Raw genomic sequence first — 21,444 nt, 5'->3', positions numbered from 1 at the left:
TTGAATTTACCTGCTTTGACAGGCTGTTTTTAGGATGAGTGTGAAAACTGAAAACCTGTCTTTGAAGTCAAATGGACCTCATAGAGGAAAGCGGTCCTGTTGTCCCGACTGCTCAGAGTTGGCTCCCCAGTTATGCCGAGCCCTCGGGGTTCAGACGACTGAGTGCGAGACTGCATTCCACAAGCCCAGGCTGCAACCAGTAACCCCAAGCTGCTGGTCATTTAGCTTGGCTGTTTCATAGCCACAGATTGTCTCTCAAGTCCTGCCAGGAGCTCACCGAGCATCCACTGTTGCCACTGGGAAGACAGTCCTGCAAGTCAGGCCACGTTAGGAACATGATTTCCTTGCATGAAAGCAAGGTAACCTTTCAAACAAGAAGCTGAACAACTCTGTGCCTTCACCAGGTTTTGGGGAGGGGTTGTTCCAATGATAATATTCTAAGAGCTCTCAAAATTTTTCAGTGCACTGAAATTTTATAGGGTTGATATTTGAAATAAGCAAATTTGGCCATATTTTTGATACACTGACTTCTGTAATAACAGGAGTTATAATTTTTCATTCAGGTGTTTTTAATTTACATGTTTATTTCTTCTTAACCAATACTGCCTATAATTTTGAGAGCTAACAGACTAAGCTGTGTGCCTGGCCCTCCAGCCCAGAGTGTCCTCCAAGAGTAGCGAAAGGGGCGTTCTGTGGCCTTAACATGGTTGCTGTCCATGACTGAAACTCAGCAATTAGGGGCTCACCCCCAAGCACCTAAGCATGCCTTTATAGGTGGCTCCCTCCCCGCCAGCAGCGTCAGACTTCCCTGCTGGAGCCCTTGAGCAATGAGAGGACAGAGTCCTCCAAGGTATGCAGGGCCCTGGGGTGAGCCAGGACCCTGCTTGGGGAGGGGAGTGGCAGACCCAGGCGTAACCCCCAGAGGGTTTTCCACATGTCATCTAAACCTGTCCCTGCCGAACAGCCACATGTGCTGCCTTCTCTTCTCAGCTTCTGGTCTCGAGAGAGCACCCAGGAGAGGGGCCTAGCCCAGAGCCAAGGGCGCCTTTCAGAAAGGCAGGTGCTTCGGGGCGGGAGGAGATGGAGACCGCAAGGAAAGGGGGCGGCGTGAGGGGCGGCCACTGGAAGAGCAGCCACATCCTTTCCTTCCCAGCAGATCTGCTGATGGTGATCCCGTCTCGCCTTCCTCTTGAAACACAGGGAGCTGTTAGAAGCCAAGGAGATGAGTCGCAGCTCTGCCCTTTACCAGCTGTGAAACTGAGCAAGTCACCTAACCTGACTTGTAAAATGAAGCCAAAACAGCCGCCTCCTGCGGCGCTGTGAGGCTTAAGTGAAACTCCTCAAATACCTCGCTCCCTAAACATCAGTGCCCTCCCCCCTCCCTGTTTCCCGCCTCAGGGTGCGAGGGACGCAGGCTTGCTGGCCTTAGGGTGCGAGGGAGGGGCCGTCAGTCAGAGTCGGTGGCGTCTGTGGGTGTTGCCTCAGTTGTTTCAAAAGAAATGAAGAGGAATGAGCAGTGCCATCACGTGGGCTGGGCAGCTTTCCACGTGTCTCTGTCTTACAAGTAAAACGGCAGTACAGTACGTCCCGGTCCTGCGGCCTCCCAGTGGTGTCACCTCTGTGGAGGACAGCTGGCAACTCCGCTCAGAATTTAAAATACATGTATTTTGTGACCCAGTAGTTCTTCCACTTCTGGAAATTTACCTCCAGATATTTTCATCCTTGTGCACATCAGCACAATCTGAGGTAATTTTGTAATAGAAAAATATGTTTAAAGCTCTTATCTACAGGAAACTAGTTAAACCATAGTTTATGCATAAAACGGAACATTAGGCAGTAGTTTAACAAAATGAGGCTGTTCTATGCTGTTTTGTATGTACTTATATGGAGTAATTCCCAAACAAGGAACAGGAGAATAGTGTATAGTATGATATGCTTTTAATTATTTGAAAAGGGGTGTGCGTGTGTGTCTTGATGGGCCATCAGAGTAACGCGGAGCGGGGTGGGGGTGGGGGATCGGCTTTTCTCTGTACACACCATTCAACTGCTGTGAGTTTTTACCATCTGCATCTATCACCCATTCTAAAACTTAAGCAAAAAGGTAGTTTTAAAAAGAGCCTTTTCCAAAACAGTAACACCTTTCTTTCTTCCAGATCACAAGGTTAGAAAAAACGTGGACTGCCCTGCGGCACCAGTACACCCAAACCGCCATCCTCTACGAGAAACAGCTGAAGCCTTTCAGCAAAATCCTGCACGAAGGCAGAGGTGAGCGCCGGCTGAGCAGCGCGGGCCCAAGTGTCCTGTCGGTTCTGGTTTGATCAAAGCATTGAGCAGAGCTTCTTACGAGGCTTCGAGTTCTTTGCAGGATTGCTGAGGGGTCACCGAGGCTTTTATCAGATGACAGCATTGCTTGTAGAAGGCCTGCCGTTGCCAGAAATGAGACACGGGCTACCGGTCAGTGCATTCTGTGCTTAATTTTGTAAACTGAGGCATAAGCGACATATTGGCCTCAGGTGTGCAACGTGCTGACTTGATCTTGTGGTGTTGCAGAATGACCACAGTAAGTCCAGTGAACACCTACCACCAGTTTTTTTTCTCATGGCGGGAACTTCCAAGATCCACTCTGCCGGCTACTTTCAAATATGCAATACCGTGTTATGAACCACAGCCCGTGGCTTACTCACTACATAAGTGGAAAGCACCTCTGACCCCATTCGTCAGTTCCACACCACCCCTTCCACCACCTCAGGCAGCCACCAGTCTGTTCTCTACACCTGTGAGCTGGAGGGTGTCTTCCCTTACCTTCCCACATATAAGTGAGCTCACATGGTGGTTTTTTTTTCTGACTTATGTCACTTAGCATAATGCCCTCAGTTCCATCTGTGTTGTCACAAATGACAGGATTTCATTCTTTAATAGCTGAATAGTAGTCCACTGTGTGCATACATGTGTGTGTATTTTTATATGTATGTATTTTCCACCTTCTTTATTCATTCATCCACTGATGGACATTTAGGTTGGTTCCACAGCTTGGTTATTATAAATAATACTGCAGTGAACAGAGGAGTGCATCTATCTTTTCAAATTAGTGTTTTTACTTTCTTCGGGCAAGCACCCACAGGCGACACTGCTGGATTATATGGTAGTTCTATTTTTAATTCTTTGAGGAACCTCCAGTTTTCCATAGTGGCTGAAGCAATTTACCTTCCCACCAACAGTGCACAAGCGTTCCCTTTTCTCCACATCCTTGCCAACGCTTGTTATTTGTCTTTCTGATACTAACCATCCTAACAGCTGTGAGGTGACACAGCGTTGTGGTTGATTTGCATTTCCATGAGGGTTAGTGACTTAGGGGCTCCTTTTTGTCTACCTGTTGGCCATCCGTATGTCTTCTTTGGAAAAATGTCTACTCAGGTCCTCTGCCCACTTTTCAATTGGATTTTGGTTTTTTTTTGCTGTCGTGAGTTCAATATATTTTTGGGGTATTATAGTATGCCAAACCAGAAGCCTGGCCCTCAGGCCAAAGCTTCAAGATCAGCTAACGAGCCTCCCTCGTATAACTTCCAGGCGCTTCCTGACTGGCTGCCTCCGCGCTGAGCTCATGCTCGCGAGCCCTGTAAGAACTGTTTCTCACGTGATTATAACCCTGCGGATACAAGCACTGCTGGTTTTCAAATTCAGATGTTTTGGGGGCTCGCATCTCACGTGCAGGTCTTAAAAGTTGGGGTGCCTCGTGTGGGGTTCAAGCCCTTCGCTTCTCAGGGAGAAGCTCCAGGTTTTGAGTTCCCTCCTGACTATGGGTCGCTGTGCCAGGAGTGGGGTGTATGGTGCGACTGTGCCCCACCCTCTGCTGCCTGCTTTGATGTGGGTCTTCTCGCATCTGCCCAGTGCATAGGAGTTACTCAGTTTTTAGGGTTTTTTAGAGGCAGCTGTCCCGCATTCTGCTGTAGATGTGCTGTGTCCTCACAGGAGGTGAGCCCAGGCTCCTCCTGCGTTGCCCTCTTCGACTGCAATTATCTGTGCTTAACTTTGAAAAGCAAGGGGTAAAGTTTTCCACATCGTATGTTTTTTCAGAGTCCACGTGTACTCCCCCAAACAACGTATCAGTCCCCCTGCTGATGCCTCTTGTGACCTTAATGGAGCGCGAGGCTGTCGCTTTTGAAGGAACTGACATGTGGGAAAAAAACGACGAAAGCTGTGAGATTATGCTGAACCACTTGGCAACAGCCAGACTCATGGCGGAAGCTGCAGACGGCTACCGGAGGAACGCTGAGCGGGTCCTGGCAGGTAAGAGCTGGCTTTGGTAAGCTGCTCGCTACTCTGTGCAGTAACTGGAATGAAGGACTGAGAGCACGGATGCTCTGAATTAGAAAAAGACCACGTAGGAAAGATTAAGGCAGGGGAATTCCATCTCCTGTATGATCATTACTTACTCTTAATTCCTACATGACTTAAGGATACTGTTTCTCCCTTCCTTTTATGAGTTCTTTTGTGTCAGTGGCACAGAATACACAGAAAGGGTCAGCTTGTCCACGATCATGTTTCTTCCCCGACACACCGGGAAGCGAGCTCCCCTGCTCTTAGCATCAGAGGGTCCAACACAAGCAAAGGCACTGAGAGAGCTTGGAGCAAAGTACAAACCACAAGCATCCAGGGTTGGATTAGTGTGAAGTGTGTGTTAAGGAGTGGCCGTCCAGGCGAAAGGAGGGGGACACAGGTGGGAAGGAAGGCCTCCCAGGGAGGACTGTGGCTGAGGAAGAGCCAGTGAAGGGGTTTAGACAAGGGACGATGTCACCACATGGGCAGATTTGTTTTGCAGGCTGAAGCTCAGAAGCAAGACAACCATCCAGGAAGCATGTGCAAGGACAAGGGCTTCACCAGCGCAGTTTTCAGGGGTGACTGTTTTCTCTTCCTCACGGTGTACCTTTTAGAAGTCTTCAAGGGCCACAGTTTGATCCACAGGGTTAAGAACTATATGGCGCAGGGAGAGGCCTGCGTCCTAAAACACAGTTGTTAATTTAGAAACAGTTTGGGACCAAACAACCTGCAATGTCTGCTGTAGGTGTAAACACTGCACCCCTGTTTCATTTATTTTTTCCTCAGAAGGGTCTCCAGGGTTGGCAGTGTAGGACTCAAGCAAGCATGTAACTCAGCTCCCCAGATACTAGAATGCCTGCTACACAAAACTAATGAATACACTACACTGGATGTTGCCTAAGCCAGTATATTAGGGTAGGTTTAGAAGACGAGTCCACCGCAAGTCACCTGAAAAGCATCTGCTGGTGTTTCTCAGCTGCTCCTGCTGCAGGTCTCCATAGCGAGGTCCCACTGCTGGCAGCGACTGTGAGCCCAGCAAGGGCAGAGGTTTGCTCACCAGCGTAAACCAGCACCCAGGACGGGGGCTCAAAGCATGTTAGCTGAGTGACTGGAAGTCGTCCTCTGGCCTCTGTTAGCTCTCTCCATCCCCGGGATGCTGTGCTCCAGAGGGTGGGCATCTAGTTAATGACAGAGCCCACTTACTCCAGCAACAATCCAGGCTGAGAAGCATGCCTGTGTGACTCTGGCTAGAGGCTCCCCCTGCTTTAACAGAGCTGGCTGAACATCCTTGGCCGTAAGTAGGCCAGATCTTCTCTTACACCGAAAAGAATTTGAAACAGGGCCACACGTACGACTATCAAGTTCTTTTTGACAGAGGGTGTCAAGGTAATTCATTGGATAAAGTAACCTTTCAACAAATGGTCCTGGAACTCCTGAGTATCATATGCAAAAAGATGAAAGACTCTCCATCTTTACCTCAGAGAATAGACTCAAAATGTCATACACTCAATGTGTAAAGCTTCTGTAAGAAAACACAGGAGAAAATCCTTTTATCCTTGAATTAGGCAAAACTTTTTAAGACACAAAAAGCATGAACCACAACAGAAAACAGTGCTAAATCAAAATTTTATATTTTGCTCTTTGAAAGACACCATTAATGAAAAGGCACGCCACAGACTAGAAGAAAACATCTGGCAAACATACATCTGGATAAAGGACTTCTCTCTAGAATAAAGAATGCTTACAACTCAGTGAGAAGACAAATGAGATCTGAATAGACACTACGCCAGAGCGGATATGCGATGACAGGGAGCCACGTGGGGAAATGTTCAAAGCCTAGTTACCAAGGAAACGTAAATTTAAACCACGATGAGATCCCACCACACACCGTCCAGAATGGCAGTACTTGGAGGTCACAGCACGTGAAGCTGGACGCTTCATTTTACAGTGTATAAAGTCATGTATAACGTGTACAGCCATTTTGGAAAAGTTTTGACAGTTTCTTTAGAAGTAAGCATGTATTTAAAACCATATGGCCCTACCAGAAATGCACACAACACTGTAAACCGACTATTCTTCAATAAAAAAGAATGCGAAGTTAAAAAAAAAAACCATATGACCCAGAAATTCCACTCCTAGAGGAATGAAAACACATGTCCACAAATGTTTACATTATTCATAATAGCCAGAAACTGAAAACAATCTAAATGTCCATGCAACTGAATACACCTCAGCAATAAAAAGGAATGAATGATTATAACACACAATATGGGCTAATGCCCCAAACACCATGCTAAGTGAGAGAAGCCAGGCACAAAAACGCCCATATTGTGTAATTCCACTTACACCAAGCTTCAGAAAAGGCAAAACGGTAGCGATGGAAAGTAGATTAGTGGTTGGCTGTGGCTGTGGCAGGCACAGGAGGTGAGAGCAAAGAGGTACTAGAGATTCTTCTAGGTGATGGAAGTATTCTGAAACTGGTGGTGATGGTTGTGCAACTGAACACACTATTATACATCAAACTGTGCAGCTAAAATGAGTGAATCATGGCAAGTAAGTTATACACCAATAAAGCTGTAAAAAATAAAACACAAGGTACTCTGAACACTCCTCTCACAGCACTACAACCCCCGGTGGTTCGTGCACACGAATTTCATTCCACCATGTCTTAGTGAGTTTACCTGTTTCTCCCTCTCTGAGGGTGCTCATGCTCAGGTCCTTGAGGGGCTCTGCCCTCCCTCAGTAGGTCCTGTATCTTTCCTGGGGGGCATTCTTTAACTTCTGACAGAAGATGTTCATTTTGATCCTACTTTTGAAAAATCAAATTTTCAATTTATTTTCAACACTGTTTTGGGCAGAACTGAAGTAAGTTTTTTTGTTTTGTTTTCATTAGGTTTTCAACCAGATGAAGAAATGAGTGAAATCTTCAAGACTGAATTTCAAATGAGATTGCTATGGGGCAGCAAAGGTGCACAAGTCAATCAGACAGAGAGATATGAGAAATTCAACCAGATTTTAACTGCCCTCTCACGGAAACTGGAGCCTCCTCCTTTAAAGCAGCCAGAGCTTTCGTGACTCTCCAGAGAAATTTAGGGTGTAATTTCAAACTTGTCCAGTTTCTTCTTTGGGAAAGCTTATCATTTGATAAAGTACTAATGTGCAAATCTGACAATATTACAAGCTTTTAGTGCCCACAGGATATTAAACATTGAACAGAGCACAGAGCACACTTATTTATGCATTGTTTACAATTACTACTGATTTTAAAATGAATGATAATTTATTAAGGTAACTATTGCTAATTTTGATCAGCAAACTTAAGAGAAGGCCTAGCTATGCTGGCTGGTTGCTTTCTATTACCAAGCTATTTGACCGTTTTAGTTTTAATGCCATGTCAGATAAGTGTAAATAGAAAAGAGTTTAAAAGCATAAAACATTTCAGAAGATATCAGTTGTATGATATTCTTTAACTAAATACGAAAAATGTAAATAGTCATATGAAAATATATCTTTTTGTGAAACAACTGTATCCTGTCTCTATATATTAAACAATTCTTTGTAGTACAGTAATTCTACCTCCTACCTTCCTGGGGCATCCTCTTCCCCTGCCACTGTATCCTGATAGTAAACCAAAGTCAACGGGAGTGGTACGGAAAATTTATGGTTCCAGGCTCAGGGGACAGAGTGAGTAGTGATACAAGGTAGGGCTGGCTTCAGCAGACCTGGTTCCAGCTGAAGCTGTGGGGCCTGCTAGCAGCTGGACTCCGGTCAAGTTAACCTCGTCAAGTCCTGTGCAGCACCTGGTACAGCGCAAGCACCAAATGTTAGTGTATTTCAGGACATTATTTCACCCATTTCAAGATAATTGACTGTTACCTTTTCCTCTAGCTAAGTATGAGTTTTCTAGGTTTGTTTTCTAGGTTTTTGACTTCTCAAAGGGGGATACTGTCTAGTTTATCAGTATCCACCTCAATTTTTTTTCTACTGTAGAAAATCTGGAATACAAGACTTTAATAAACTTCTGTCACTCTGCCACCAACTGTCACTTACCAATTTGCTATTTCTTCCTGTCTCCTAAATAATTTGGGGGCCATGCAGAATAGTTCTGTATACAACTTTTCTCAAATAAGTTGCAAAAATTTCTCCATGATGTTAAATAGCCTTTGAAGACTTACAGTTTGCTGGTTCCAGAGGTTGTATCATAATTATCGCCCTATTACTGGTCACCTTAAATATGCCTACTAGAACTGAGCACAAGCTTCGCGGTGGGTCTGTTTAATACAATGCGATTACTGGTTTCAAATCCTAGACTCCGTATTTCCATTAATGGGGCCTAGAATCATGAAGCCCTTCTCTCAGTTTTTAAAAGGATTCTTCATTTTTTTATTTGCTGAAAAAAATGAAAGCACACTTCTACTTCTGGCAATATGGTGACCCAGATCCTCTTAGGAGGCCCTCTCACTATAACTAAATTATTATAAGCGTATCTTTTAATGCACCTTTTAAGCCTGATGATAGAATGAAAGGAAAATCCCCAACAAACAATCCTCCCCAACTCACCCGCCAAAAGGAACAGCAAATCTAAAGCAACTCTGCAAGAGAACGTAAAAACCTGGGTGGCCCTAGAGGCAAATACTGCCATCTACTCAGTAATGGGAGACAGTGTCTTAGGGCAGCTGAACATGAAATGCCTCCATGAAGTAGGGATCCTTAAAGGCCCCCTGTCAAGAGGCTGGGAGGAAATCCACCTGCCAGCAAAGAGAGATTCCCAGAAGGTAGGCAAGTCTTTCACACACAGCTACTAGAGGAAAATCATTGTAATGATGATGGTCTTTGGTGAGGATTTGGAACTATAAGCCTGTTTCAAATAGGTCTGAGTATAATTTACAAAACTCAAAACCAAGAAATTGATTTACAATGGTGTCAAGTTGGTGGCATTCCAGGGGCTTGGCAGACAAATCCAGCCTCTCAGGAGGAAAGTATCCAGTTTTCCCACAGATTAAAGTAAAACAAACCCAAACAAACAAACAAAATATATATATATTTTTTTTTTAATTTGTATATATATATATAAATAAATAATAGTGCCATGAAAAATAAGATGCTAGGAAAAAAGATTTAGAACCCCAACACCTTCAGACACTGGAATTACCGTATTTTGAAGGCAAAGCAATCATACAGCTGTGTATAAAGAAAAAGTGAACTCAAATAGGAAGTGACTTTTAAAATGATCAAATTTTAGGAGAAACTAAGTCAGTCCTTCAGAAATGTATAATAAATGAAACTAAAAACTCAATGGATGCTAATACTAAACAGAAGATTAGATCGAACTGAAGCTTTAATAAACTGGAAGACATACCTGAAGACCATGCCCAGAATGCAGCAGAGACAAGAAGAGGAAAAAAGAAGACAGAGATTGAAAAAACTTAAAGGATGTGAAATGGAATGACCCAATGCATCTCATCAGAGCTCGAGAAGGAAAGAAAGATCAGGAGGAAGGAATTCATCCAGAAGAAAGTTCTGAGATTTAAGAAGGATTGGTGCACAGAGAAACTGCTAAGCTTCTAGGTGTATCTAGACAAACACTAAAAAACAGCGTCTACTATGTGAGGTTAATTAAAAAGGCAATTAAAACAGTAGCACAAACTGGGAGTGGGGCGAGATCAGAGTTACCAGGGCTCTGGCAAAGTGCTATTCTTCTAGTCAGGAGAAGGCTTAAGAGACTGATTAGCCTTAAGCTCTAAGTGAATATGCAAAGTGTCAAGGGTAGATACCACATGACCAGAAATTAGGGTCATGGTTTCAAACTAGTAGAAGAAAAAAATGGAGAAAATAAACAAAAAATACATGTAAAGAGACGTCCAAAAGTGAGGTGACTAGCAGGCACAAAGACGACAAAAGGAAGTCTGAACTCATCAACAATCATAAACATAAGCGACTGAAGCCTCCAGTTAAGTTAGATAATCAGCTAGATTTAAAACAACCACCTTATACTATTTACAAGACATTAAGCATAAAAATACACAAAAATTGAAAGTTCATTTTAAAAAAGGTTAGGATAGTTACAGGAGGGGGAGCAGGGCGCGCTGCCTGAGAGGGATGCAGTGGGCTTCTGAGGCGCTGGCAGTGCTTCATTTCCTGACTCACTGACTTTCTAATAACTTCAGCTACACATTTATGTTTTATGCATTTTTCTGAATATTCTGTAATGTGTTAAAACATTTTGTAAAATATATGCTAACTAGAAATACTTCTAACAAAACAAGTAAAAGAACTTGAAGAAAACTTTTAAGTTTATTTAAAAAAATACTGGAAAACCACTGGAAAAAAGTAAATGAAGGCACCGTGTTCATAAATTAGAAGGTTCAGTATTAGAGACATTAGTTCTTAAAACGATCTATAAGCTCAGTGCGATCTCACTCAAAATTCAATAGGACTTTTCAAGCTAACTTGATAAGCTTTTCCTAAAACTTTCATGGCTCGGAAGTCAAGACCATCCTAGGAAAGTAAGACAGGAGGGAAGGTGTAATCTGTTCTACCAAATGTAAAAGTTCATTACTGAGTTACAGTAATCAAGAAACTGTCATTAGAAATTTGATATATGACAGGAGTAACAGTGCCAATCGGTGGAGGAAAGGATGATATTTAATTTTTGGACAATTGGTTAAATAAATGAAGGGGGAGGGATGGTTCCTTCCCTCATACCATATACCAAGATAAAATCTAGATGAATTAACCTACACAGGATGATACTATACATAGAAAATCCTACCGACGCCAGCAGAAAACTATTAGAACTCATTAATGAATTTGGTAAAGTTGCAGGATACAAAATTAATAAACTGAAGTCTGTTGCATTCTATACACTAACAATGAGTTATCAGAAACAGAAATTAAGGAAGCAATCCCATCTCCTATCACATCAAAAAGAATAACATACCTAGGAATAAACCTACCTATGGAGGTAAAAGACCTGTATTCCAAAAACTATAAGACACTGATGAAAGAAAATGAAGACAACACAAATGGAAAGACAGACCATTTTCCTGGGTTGGAAGGCTCAATACTGTTAAAATGACCATACTGCCCAAGGCAATCTACAGATTCAGTGCCAGCCCTATCAAATTACCAGTGGCATCTTTCACAGAACTAGAACAAAAAATCTTTAAATTTGTATGGAAACAAGAAAAGACACCAAATAGCCAAAACAATCTTGAAAAAGAAGGAGCTGGAGGAACCACACTCTCCGACTTCAGACTACACTACGGAAATCACAACAGTGTGGAACTGGCACAAAAACAGACACACAGATCAGTGGAACAGGATAGAAAGCCCAGCAATAAACCCATGCGCGTACGGTCAATTAATCTATGTCAAAAGAGGCAAAAATACACAATAGAGAAAAGACAATCTCTTCAATAAGTGGTGCTGGGAAAACTGGACGGCTACCTGTGAAAGAGTGCAATTAGGACAGTCTCTAACACCATATACAAAAATAGACTCAAAACAGGTTAAAACCTAAATGTAAGACTGGATAATATAAAACTCCTAGAGGAAAACATAGGCAGAACTCTCTGACATAAATCACAGCAATCGGGGGGGGGGGGGGGCTTTCTCCTAGATTAATGGAAATAAAAGCAAAAATAAACAAGTGGGACCTAATCAAACTAACAAAAGCTTATGCACAGCAAAGGAGACCATCAACAAAATGAAAAGACAACCTATGGACTGGGATAAAATATTTGCAAACAATGCAAAACCAACAAGGGATTAATTTCCAAAATACACAGATAGCTCATACAGCTTAATATCAAAAAATCAAAACCACCCAATCCAAAAATGGGCAGAAGACCTAAATAGACATTTCCCCAAAGAAGACATACAAATGGCCAAGAGGCACACAACAAGATGCTCTACATTGCTAATTATCAGAGAAATGCAAATCAAAACTACAATGAGGTTATCACCTCACACGAGTCAGAATGGCCATCATCAAAAAGTCTACAAATAATAAATGCAGGAGACTGTGGAGAAAAGGAAACCCTTCTACATTGTTGGTGGGAACGTAAATTGGTGCAGCCACTATGGAGAACTGTATGGAGGTCCCTTAGAAAAATAAAAGCAGACTTACCATATGATCCAGCAATCCCACTCCTGGTCATATACCTGGAAAAGATGAGAACTAATTCAAAAAGATATATGCACTGCAATGTTCACAGCAGCAATATTTACAATAATGTTCACCAACAGGTGAATGGATAAAGAAGATGTGGTTTGTGTGTGTATGTATCTATAGGTAGATACATATAGATACAAATGCACACGCACACACACACAATGGAATATTACTCAGCCATAAAAAAGAATGAAATAATGCCATTTGCAGCAATATGAGAGATCATACTAAGCAAAGGAAGTCAGAGAAAGACAAACATGGTATCACTAATATGTGGAATCTAAAAAAATTATATAAATGAACTTATTTACAAAACAGAAATAGACTCAGAGAAAACAAACTTATGGTTACCAAAGGGGAAAAGGGGGTAGGGATATAGTAGGAGTTTGGGATAAACAGATACAAAGTACTACATATAAAATAACAAGAACCTACTGTATAGCACAAGGAACTATATTCAGTATCTTGTAATAACGTATAATGGAAAATAATCTGAAAAAGTAAATATAACTGAATCACTTTGTCATATACCTGAAACTAACACAATGTTGTAGATCAACTATACTTCAAAAAAAAAAAAAAAAAACCCTACATGTGAAAGGCAAAACTGTAACACTTTTAGAAGACAGAATATCATCTTTACTTTGAATCAAGGAAGAATTTCTTAAACTAGATAGAACATTAAATATGAAAGATTGATCAAGCTACATTAAAATGAACTTCATCAAAAGATATCATAGATAAATTGAAAGAACTGAGACTAGCAACACATAAAACTGACAAAGGATTAGTAGGGTAGGTGGCCTCCAAGGTGGCCCCAGATGTCCCAGGCCATCTGCTATTCACACCCTTGTGTTGCCCCCTCCTATAGTACCAGGGTTGGTTTGCCCCACCAAGTGCACAGGGCAGAAGTAACGGTATTCACATCGGAGATTAGGTTATAAAAGACTGCAGATTCCATCCTGAGCTTTTCTCTCTTGGATCACGCAATGGGGGAAGCAAGATGCCACGTTATGAACATCCCCACAAAGAGGTGCACATGGCAAGGAACTGAGGCCTGCCAACAATCACATGAATGATCCTGGAAGTAGACTCTTCAGCCTCAGTCAAAGCTTTGAGATGACTGCAATGCTGGCCAACACCTTGACTGCAATCTTCTGAGAAACTGTGAGTCCAAGAGACCAGCTGTGTTACAACGCAAGAGGTAAGTAATACTATTAGCCTACTTAATACGTGAAGAACTGCCCTGAATAAACATGGAAAGACAACCAACCAAAGAAGACAGGCACATGATACAGGTTTTTCATAGAAAAAGAAACACAAATGATAAACATGAAAAGATGTTCAACTTTACCAATAATCAGGGAAAAGGAAATTAACACTACAATGAAATGCTACTTTACATCCACTGAACTGACAAAAATTGAGAAGTCTTACTCTTAAGTTGTTGGCCGGGATATGAAGCATAAAATAACCTTTATACATAACTTGTAGGTGGGTAAAAATGGGACAATCACTTTTAAGGAGAAAATGTGGCATTACCTTTTTAAACTGAAGATAAATATAACCCACAACTTAGCAATTCCACTCTGAAATAGAGACCTTACAGAAACTCTTCTATCAGTAAATACGCACACGGATGTGCATAAGAGCAGTTTATACTAGCAAAATTCAGGAAATAACCCAAATGTCCATCAACAGGAGAATGGATAAATTCTGTATATTTATATAATGGAATACTATACATAGTAAAATGAACTATGCATAAACATGAATAAATCTCAGAATACTGTTGAGTTAAAAAAGCAAGTCTCAGAAGATAGCATGCAATATTCAAAGTATTTAACAAGTGGGATGTTAATAATACAGTTGCACATGAACCAGTAAATTAATACACAAATCAATGCACAAACAAGTAAAAATAATCCATGTTATTCTTTAAATAAACTATGTAATAAAACTTTTAACAGGTAATTAAAGTAGATCATTCATGAGTCATTAAAATTTCCAAATAATTTGAACAGTTGGGTTGGTATAATGTTTTGTTTGACACGGCTGTCACCAGGTACTATATATACAAACTACTATACATAAAATAAACAAGAACCCACTGTATAGCACAAGGATTGCCCCTATGCTTTACAATAGGGCTGCAAACTCTTCCAATGACTCCCCCCATTCAGTCGCTAGTCACTAATTTACTAATGTGCTGTCTGGCACCTAAAGAGAAAGGACATGCCACTGATCCCCGTCTCACCTCACGGAACAAAACAGTACCATCTGGAGGCAGGCTACATGCCAAGAGCCAGCGGTAAGAGCTCCCAGCTAGAGGAAAGAGAGTGGAGAAGGTGGGGAAGAGGAAGCAAGCTGGGCGGGGACTGGCGACTTGGCTGCCAGAACTGGGAGCTTGTGTTTTAAGTCTGTCTCATTCCACACCCGAGACTGCCCCCTACACTGGCCAGCCAGGAAACGAACAATGACTGGTTGGTGACAATTACGATCCAGGACAAAGACAGAAAGAGAAAGTGGGGAGAATAAAAACAAACTGAGCGAGTCTACCAGGGTTTGTGCGGGCCCTGGGCCAAGCAGCCTGGTCTGCCCAGGCAAGGGAGAGAGAAAGTGGGTCGGAAGAGGTGAGAGGGCGGAGGGAGCAATACTCCTGAAACCAGCCAAAGAAAGAGAGGGTAACAGAACAGGAGTTGTGCTGCCCTCACCACACTCTCCCAGGTACTAGCCAGTTTGCCAGCGTCCCTCTCCTCACACCTCTTCAATACACAAGGCACGTTACCTTCCACCGTTACCTTCCACCGCGGAGGAAGTGGCCAAATAAAACCAAACTGAAAAAGCCATCTAAAGGGCCATTACTGCCACCACAGGGCTACGTCCTCCAACGCCTGTGTCTACTCACACTCCCCTCCAGTCTCCCCAGCTACTGCAGAGCTTCGATGCACCTCCTCCCCTTGAGCAGGATGAGGCAACGTCTTCAGAAGATGAACAGAGGGGGTCTTTCTCAGCTTAGCTGCCCCAGTCCCTCTCCAGTCAAGAAGGGGCTTACCAGACCAAGTAGGTTCCCCAACACCTGGAACAACAGTCTGTCGAGAGTAAGCCCGTCAGCTCTGTCCCCAGTGTTCAAGCCAGGAGTGGTTCCCAGAGCGCCACGTGCGGTTCCTGAGACAAACCACATGCACTGAGACTCTCGTGACTAATGAGTTCTACCACTTTTCAGACCCATTCTTTACCAACCAGTACGGACACATACAGCAGTAACTGTGGCCGTACTGGTGCACACGGGCTGAAAGCCAGCCCTTCTCGGAGCGGAGAATGACACCATCTTTACAGAGCTCAAAAACACAGAAAGCTACTAAGATCTAGAAAAAAATACCCACGTGAGAAAATGAAGAAAAACAAAATAATAAACATAAAACTCAGGATAATGATTATCTTTGATGGACATGGCAATTTTCTATTTCTTAAAGAGAGTGACAGATTTACATTCATTTTATTACGGTTCATGACATACATATGTTTTCCATGAGAAATTCTCCTCGAGGTTGACATTCTGGGTTACCAAATCAGCTCGTTCCAAGCTCACATTCTCTACAACAACGCTATCACAATGCTATCTCACACAAAAATGAGCAAGAAATTTTATCAATTACTGAAATTGAGCTGAAACCAGCACAATTATGTCTGCAAAGTTCCCCATCTGTATCTAAAGGAAGGAATGACACTAATTTGAATTATTCTTTGGACCTGGGTCAGTTGCCCATTACATTTTCTCCTAAATGCTGACAAAATTATCTAGTACTTTTAAAAGCTGTCAAAGTTCCTAGAATTTACTCTTCAAAATTTGTATTTTCCCATCCCACAATCTTTTGGCATCTCTTATACCTTCTACTGTTTCTTAGGTTATAGGCAATGACTATGGTCAGGAATATACCTGATCCCAGCTATTGAGCTCCCTGAAGTAGGTTTGGTGTTTTTTTTAGTATTTTTTCGCCTAAATAATACTTTCTGCACAAAGAAAACCTACCCTTCCCAGCAAGTCTGAGGATCCTTTCTCCTTTTGTTAATGCTGTCACAAGGGAGCTACTGCTCCCCACCAACCAAGTCGGATCTGACTTCCCTGACAGTTCAGCTAGTAAGGCCTTTTCACTGTTGAGTTTTTGGTTGACACTGTTTTGTTGCTATTTTGCTTTGTATGTGCCCCTGCTTTCAAGCTTGGCACAGATTTCTAAACTTTCATCTCATCAACTGCAACCCCTCATTGTTGAGGATCAGCCCTGAGTTTCACTTCCTTTTAGGGTTTCTAGAAGTTACCAGTCAGAGTTTCATATCTGCCCTTTTAACAAGGTGAATATTCTGAAATTAAGACTTCCTAAAATCACAGATGTGACGCTAATTGCGGCAAACATTCTATTTCCATGTTTTGAAATACCAGGAAGACACGAGCACTCTCCCTGACTGACCAGGACCTCAAGCAGAAGCACAGGAAACGCTGACCAGCCTGCAGCAAGAGCAAGCCCAGCAGTGCAGGGACAGTTCTTACGGATGCAGAGAACAAGCTGGTATAAAAGGAAAGTCCCTGTAACACAACTACTGTATAACAAAGACAAAAAAATCCAAATTATTATCTCAACTTAAATTTAAAGAAACAGCTAAATTTTTTCCCTTTAGGAAAGCTTGAAAGGAACTAAAAACAGAATAAAATTTTCAAAACTGCTTTGCAAAGAAGGTTGCCCAACATAGATGCCTCCACTTACGGAACTTGGTCCTCTGCTTTGTATTACCTGGAATTGAGCACATTCAAGAACAAAATCATTACATCTCTTTTAGTTCACAAAGCAGTAAGAGATAACACTATACAGCTTAACTGACCATGAAAAGATTGTTTTATTCCATGAAAATATTCTCAACAGAGAACACTATCTTAAACAAAGCATTTACCATTAAGAAATCAACATGTGCACAAAAAGAGTAAAAATCACTGAAAAATTAAAGATTTCTTTTGGACAATTCACATGTTCAAACTTTAAGAATGATTTAGATTGTGCAAGTACAAATGTCTTTCCTATTGTAGTAACCCACATACAGGCTGCACCATTCCACGTGAAGGAACTTGCCTCCCACGAAAACAAATCCTGCTTTTAGAAAAACAAACAGTAGCTTGAAAAGAACAGTTAGTCCTTATAAGAAAGCCTTAAACTTTGCCCTCTGTGGCTGTTGGCCAAAAAAACACAAGCACTTCAGGCTTTGTACAGAAGACAAACACAGCCAGATCACATTTCCTCTTCGTTGCTAACCTTTAAAACAAAAATAGCACTGGATTTTAAAACTACCTTATGTAATCTGTCAGTATTGAATAATGTCACATTATATAAATAACCCTGTAACGAGATTCAAAATCTAAACTTCATAGTTTACTAGCCTTAAAGGTAATACACTATATGTCAGCTGTGTAACGGGGGTACTTGGTCTTACGAAGGCGTTAACTTTCACACAACTGTCATTCAGCTTTAGTATAACCGGTAGTACGATTCAAATAACACTGGGAAAAATTATTAAAGCAGTCACACAGCTTCTAAAATATTGCTTAAAATCCAATAATACACAGACCATTTCACATTCTCTTTCTTCCCTCAAAACAGTAAAGAACCAAATTAATGAAGCTTCCATGTTACAAACATCCCCGCCCCACCCCTACCCCCTCCCTATTAACCACCACTAAGAAATTAGTCACGATCCAAGTCATTAACAGGATCACAAATGCGAGGCGGGACAACATGAGCATTAGGGGCGCTGATGACAATTATATTTACAAGTATAAACATACAGAAATTCCCATTTTACAAGTAAAAGTGCACACAGATCATTACAAAGGTTCACTAAATTTTATCCGGATCAAACAAAACCATCACTTGGAAGCAGTCACATAATAATTGAGAACATGGTAACTCAAACTAAAAGACAATGGAGAAAGGTCCACAGAACTTCTCATAAGAACACTAAGTAAAGTAAAATGGACTCGGATGTGTCTGTAGTTTGAGGCATAAATCTGAAGACGCACCATCGAACATGGCAGAGCTCTCAAAGCCGCCTACCAAGGTTGTGCTGGCAGCTGCGGCAGCTCCACCAAGTTAAAGGAGGTCACACTGAGCTGACACGAAGCCCTTTGTGGGACGCTGCAGCGGTAGTGTTGGCAATCAGCAGATTCAGGCACTCTAGTTTAAGGCAGCGTTTGAATGGAAGCAGCTGACTTCTGACAACAGTCCTTTGTCTTGAGGTGGTGAGCGTCTTCTGTGTTTGTTACGCCAGGATTTCAGTGCTGACCAGAGATTCTTCCCAGACTGAGGTGCTGAAGATGTATCACGTTTCAGGGTTCTTTCAACAGGGCCATAGGCTAGAGCAGAGATGTTTCCTTTTTCTGGTCATAAATTCTTCGGGTTCACAAACTACTTCTTCATAATGCCAAAACTGGAGTGTTTTGCAGGGGGAAGTTACAGCAGCACACACAAGTACTAGGATGAAACATTAGTGCTGGAGATGTCTGACAAAGTGATTTGCACTACAAACGTAAAACAAAACGAAGGCTTTGACAAGAACAAGGGATTATAAAGACATGCCTGAAAAATCTACACCCGGTCACTCTAGACATGCAACAGGATGTTAAGCAAGCACAGAGGTGGCGCAGGCAGACACTGACAAATGGCAAGGATTCTAACAGACAATGGGTCTAAAAGCCAATTAAAGCAGAGCTGGGAGAGAGGCAGTCCTGCTGGGACAGCCAAATGTAAGACAAATTTAATGACAGCTCTGCATTCTTTCTGATTTGGATATCAGTAAAATAAATGGAAAAAAGGCTGGCCACTGTTGGCTTGTTTCCCTTTATATGAATAACTGTGAACAACGAATTTAAGGGTTGGTATTACAATGATTTTTTAAAACAATGTACGGAAATGCTAATGAAGTTAGTAAAAAATAATCATGTCTGCATGCACTCATGCAACTTGCTTCTCTCACTCTCTCTTTGAGCCTGACAACTCTAATACCCTCCCCCCAAAAGCAGCTGCATGTAACCTCCTTCAACATCTTGCCCATTTCCTCAGAAACCCTCTTCAGGAACCTGCAGTCCAGGAGGAAAAAGAAAAGAACAATTACTGAAGACCTTTGGTAAGACCAAAGTGGGTGTTCAGTTTAAAGTGTCCGTCTCAAATGTCTCTAAAAATCATTTTATAGTCAGCTATTAAAAACACCAGAAATTTTTGGAATATGAACAAAATTAAGGACCAGTCTCATCTCTTAACTGCTTCCTCACTTTATCTCCCCACACAACTAGCACTGTGCAAGTCTTGACTGTACAGTGTTTCCAACAAATGCCTATTTAAATTAATTGGAAAAAATATCCTAATAATTGATGATTTGGCTAAAATGAGGAAATACCCTCCATGATAGTACAGATATATTCCTAAAACCCAGTAAGTCAAAAAAAGCTGTTTTTCTTTCAAAGTAAAATTTGCCAGTCCTTCCCCTCCAGGCAAGGTTTCCTCTATCTCAGTTTTTGACGAATCTATTTTCCTATGTATAATTGCTAAATGCTAATGTTACTCAAGTGATACTTCCCAAGACGTTTCAAGATGAAAAGTACAAGCATAAATTTGGAAGTAAGGCTGTACATTACTGAAAATTACTAGAAAACCTGAAAACATCTTAGGGTCTCAAAAGAAAGTCATCTTATTTGCTTAAGTGGTTTATTCTGCAGGTCTCCAGATTACCCTACTACTAAAACAGGCTGTGTGCTACACGCCTGTTTTCTTCCTTTAGGAAACCAAAGTTAATAATAGGGAGAAAAATGAAAATCATTATTTTACTCAGATAGCCAACTATTTTCACTTTCTTCCTAGAAACTGTAGCTAAAAATTCAAACTCCTAGAGCAAACCACTCTTTTGGGTATCAGCTTGCACAGCATTTCAGAGCAGTTGTACTTATTTGAATTCACTACAGTCACTGTTATTTCCTGAAGCAACGTGCAGGGGGTTGGGGAGCTTTCTATCTACGGATTCCTGCCCAATAGATCAAATTCTATGATTTATAAGGCAGAAAAACACAAATCCTCCACACAGACTTAAGCAGGACATAAAGCAAAAGGCATCAATTAAGCTTCACACCAACATCACGCAAATGGTAAAGCGTCACGCGAACAGTTTCTTGTGGTAATACTCACACCTCTAAGACTGAGCCTACACTCAGCTCACGTAGTGAACAGTAAATCTTGGATGCCTTAAAACGTCTGTTTTCCCACCCGTTGAACATGTTTTCATTTTATGTTATCATTCCTATGTCACACATGTTACAAAGCTGCCTGGTTAGTTTAGATGTAAGTTACTGCACCTTTACTGTTTTTCTCTAGAGTTACATCTATGTACGATGTGGGAACGTAGCCTTCTTCACCGTTCTGTCTCCGAGCTCTTGTCCATCCATCACCTTTGTCCTCCTCAATGATGTATAGAACTTCACCTTCCTTCATTGCCAGAGTACCTTCATTATGTCCTGAATGAGAGTTTTCACAGCACAAGCATAATTTAAGCATAGCAATAATTTCGAATAGAAGTTACAAATGCAACACAAACAACACGAAACCCTACTAGACTTCAGTGTATGTAGAACCATGAGCCCACCGACTCTCCTCAGCTGAACAGAAGTCTATGGCGCTCTGCAGTCTGCCAAACACCTTCGCACGCTGAAGCTGCACAGTACCGCCTCGTGGCAGCATGACTGGCAGCGCCACGTGGCAGATGAAGTGTCTGAGCCACAGCAACGCGGTATGATTTGACAGGGCACTCTCCTACCTCACTCCACCAACTCCTTCCCCAAATTTGAGAGGCACTGCTATACAGAAAATTTATGAGGTTTAGATCAGGAAAATAGTAACAAGACATCGAGAGGGTTGGAA

The 21,444-nt window shown here is 41.8% G+C and overlaps 2 protein-coding genes and 1 long non-coding RNA gene across 12 annotated transcripts in view; 1 reads left to right on the top strand and 2 right to left on the bottom strand.

Annotated features, from left to right (window-relative positions):
* BCAR3 (BCAR3 adaptor protein, NSP family member) overlaps positions 1 to 7,846 on the top strand; it is a 221,007-nt gene extending 213,161 nt beyond the window's left edge. For all 7 annotated transcript variants that reach the window (XM_032487113.1, XM_032487116.1, XM_032487114.1 and 4 more), the window contains 3 exons: positions 2,154 to 2,265; positions 4,075 to 4,287; positions 7,211 to 7,846. In XM_032487113.1, coding sequence (XP_032343004.1) covers positions 2,154 to 2,265; positions 4,075 to 4,287; positions 7,211 to 7,392 — 507 coding nt within the window. In that variant the 3' untranslated portion in view covers positions 7,393 to 7,846. The remainder of the gene's footprint in view (positions 1 to 2,153; positions 2,266 to 4,074; positions 4,288 to 7,210) is intronic.
* Positions 1,922 to 12,496, bottom strand: LOC116665891. The gene is made up of 2 exons (XR_004322665.1): positions 12,449 to 12,496; positions 1,922 to 2,421 (listed from the first exon to the last, which is right to left on the bottom strand). It is a non-coding gene; the product is annotated as an uncharacterized LOC116665891 (long non-coding RNA).
* Positions 12,497 to 13,822: 1,326 nt separating this feature from the next.
* FNBP1L (formin binding protein 1 like) overlaps positions 13,823 to 21,444 on the bottom strand; it is a 100,965-nt gene continuing 93,343 nt past the window's right edge. For 3 of the 4 annotated variants that reach the window (XM_032487111.1, XM_032487110.1, XM_032487108.1), the window contains one exon: positions 13,823 to 21,041. In XM_032487111.1, coding sequence (XP_032343002.1) covers positions 20,863 to 21,041 — 179 coding nt within the window. In that variant the 3' untranslated portion in view covers positions 13,823 to 20,862. The remainder of the gene's footprint in view (positions 21,042 to 21,444) is intronic. The other variant, XM_032487109.1, reaches the window with a different exon arrangement.

Source organism: Camelus ferus, chromosome 9 (assembly GCF_009834535.1).
Source record: "Camelus ferus isolate YT-003-E chromosome 9, BCGSAC_Cfer_1.0, whole genome shotgun sequence".
Taxonomy (NCBI): domain Eukaryota; kingdom Metazoa; phylum Chordata; class Mammalia; order Artiodactyla; family Camelidae; genus Camelus; species Camelus ferus.
The sequence above is the reverse complement of the archived record's forward strand: the minus strand, read 5'-3'. Positions and strand labels throughout refer to the sequence as shown.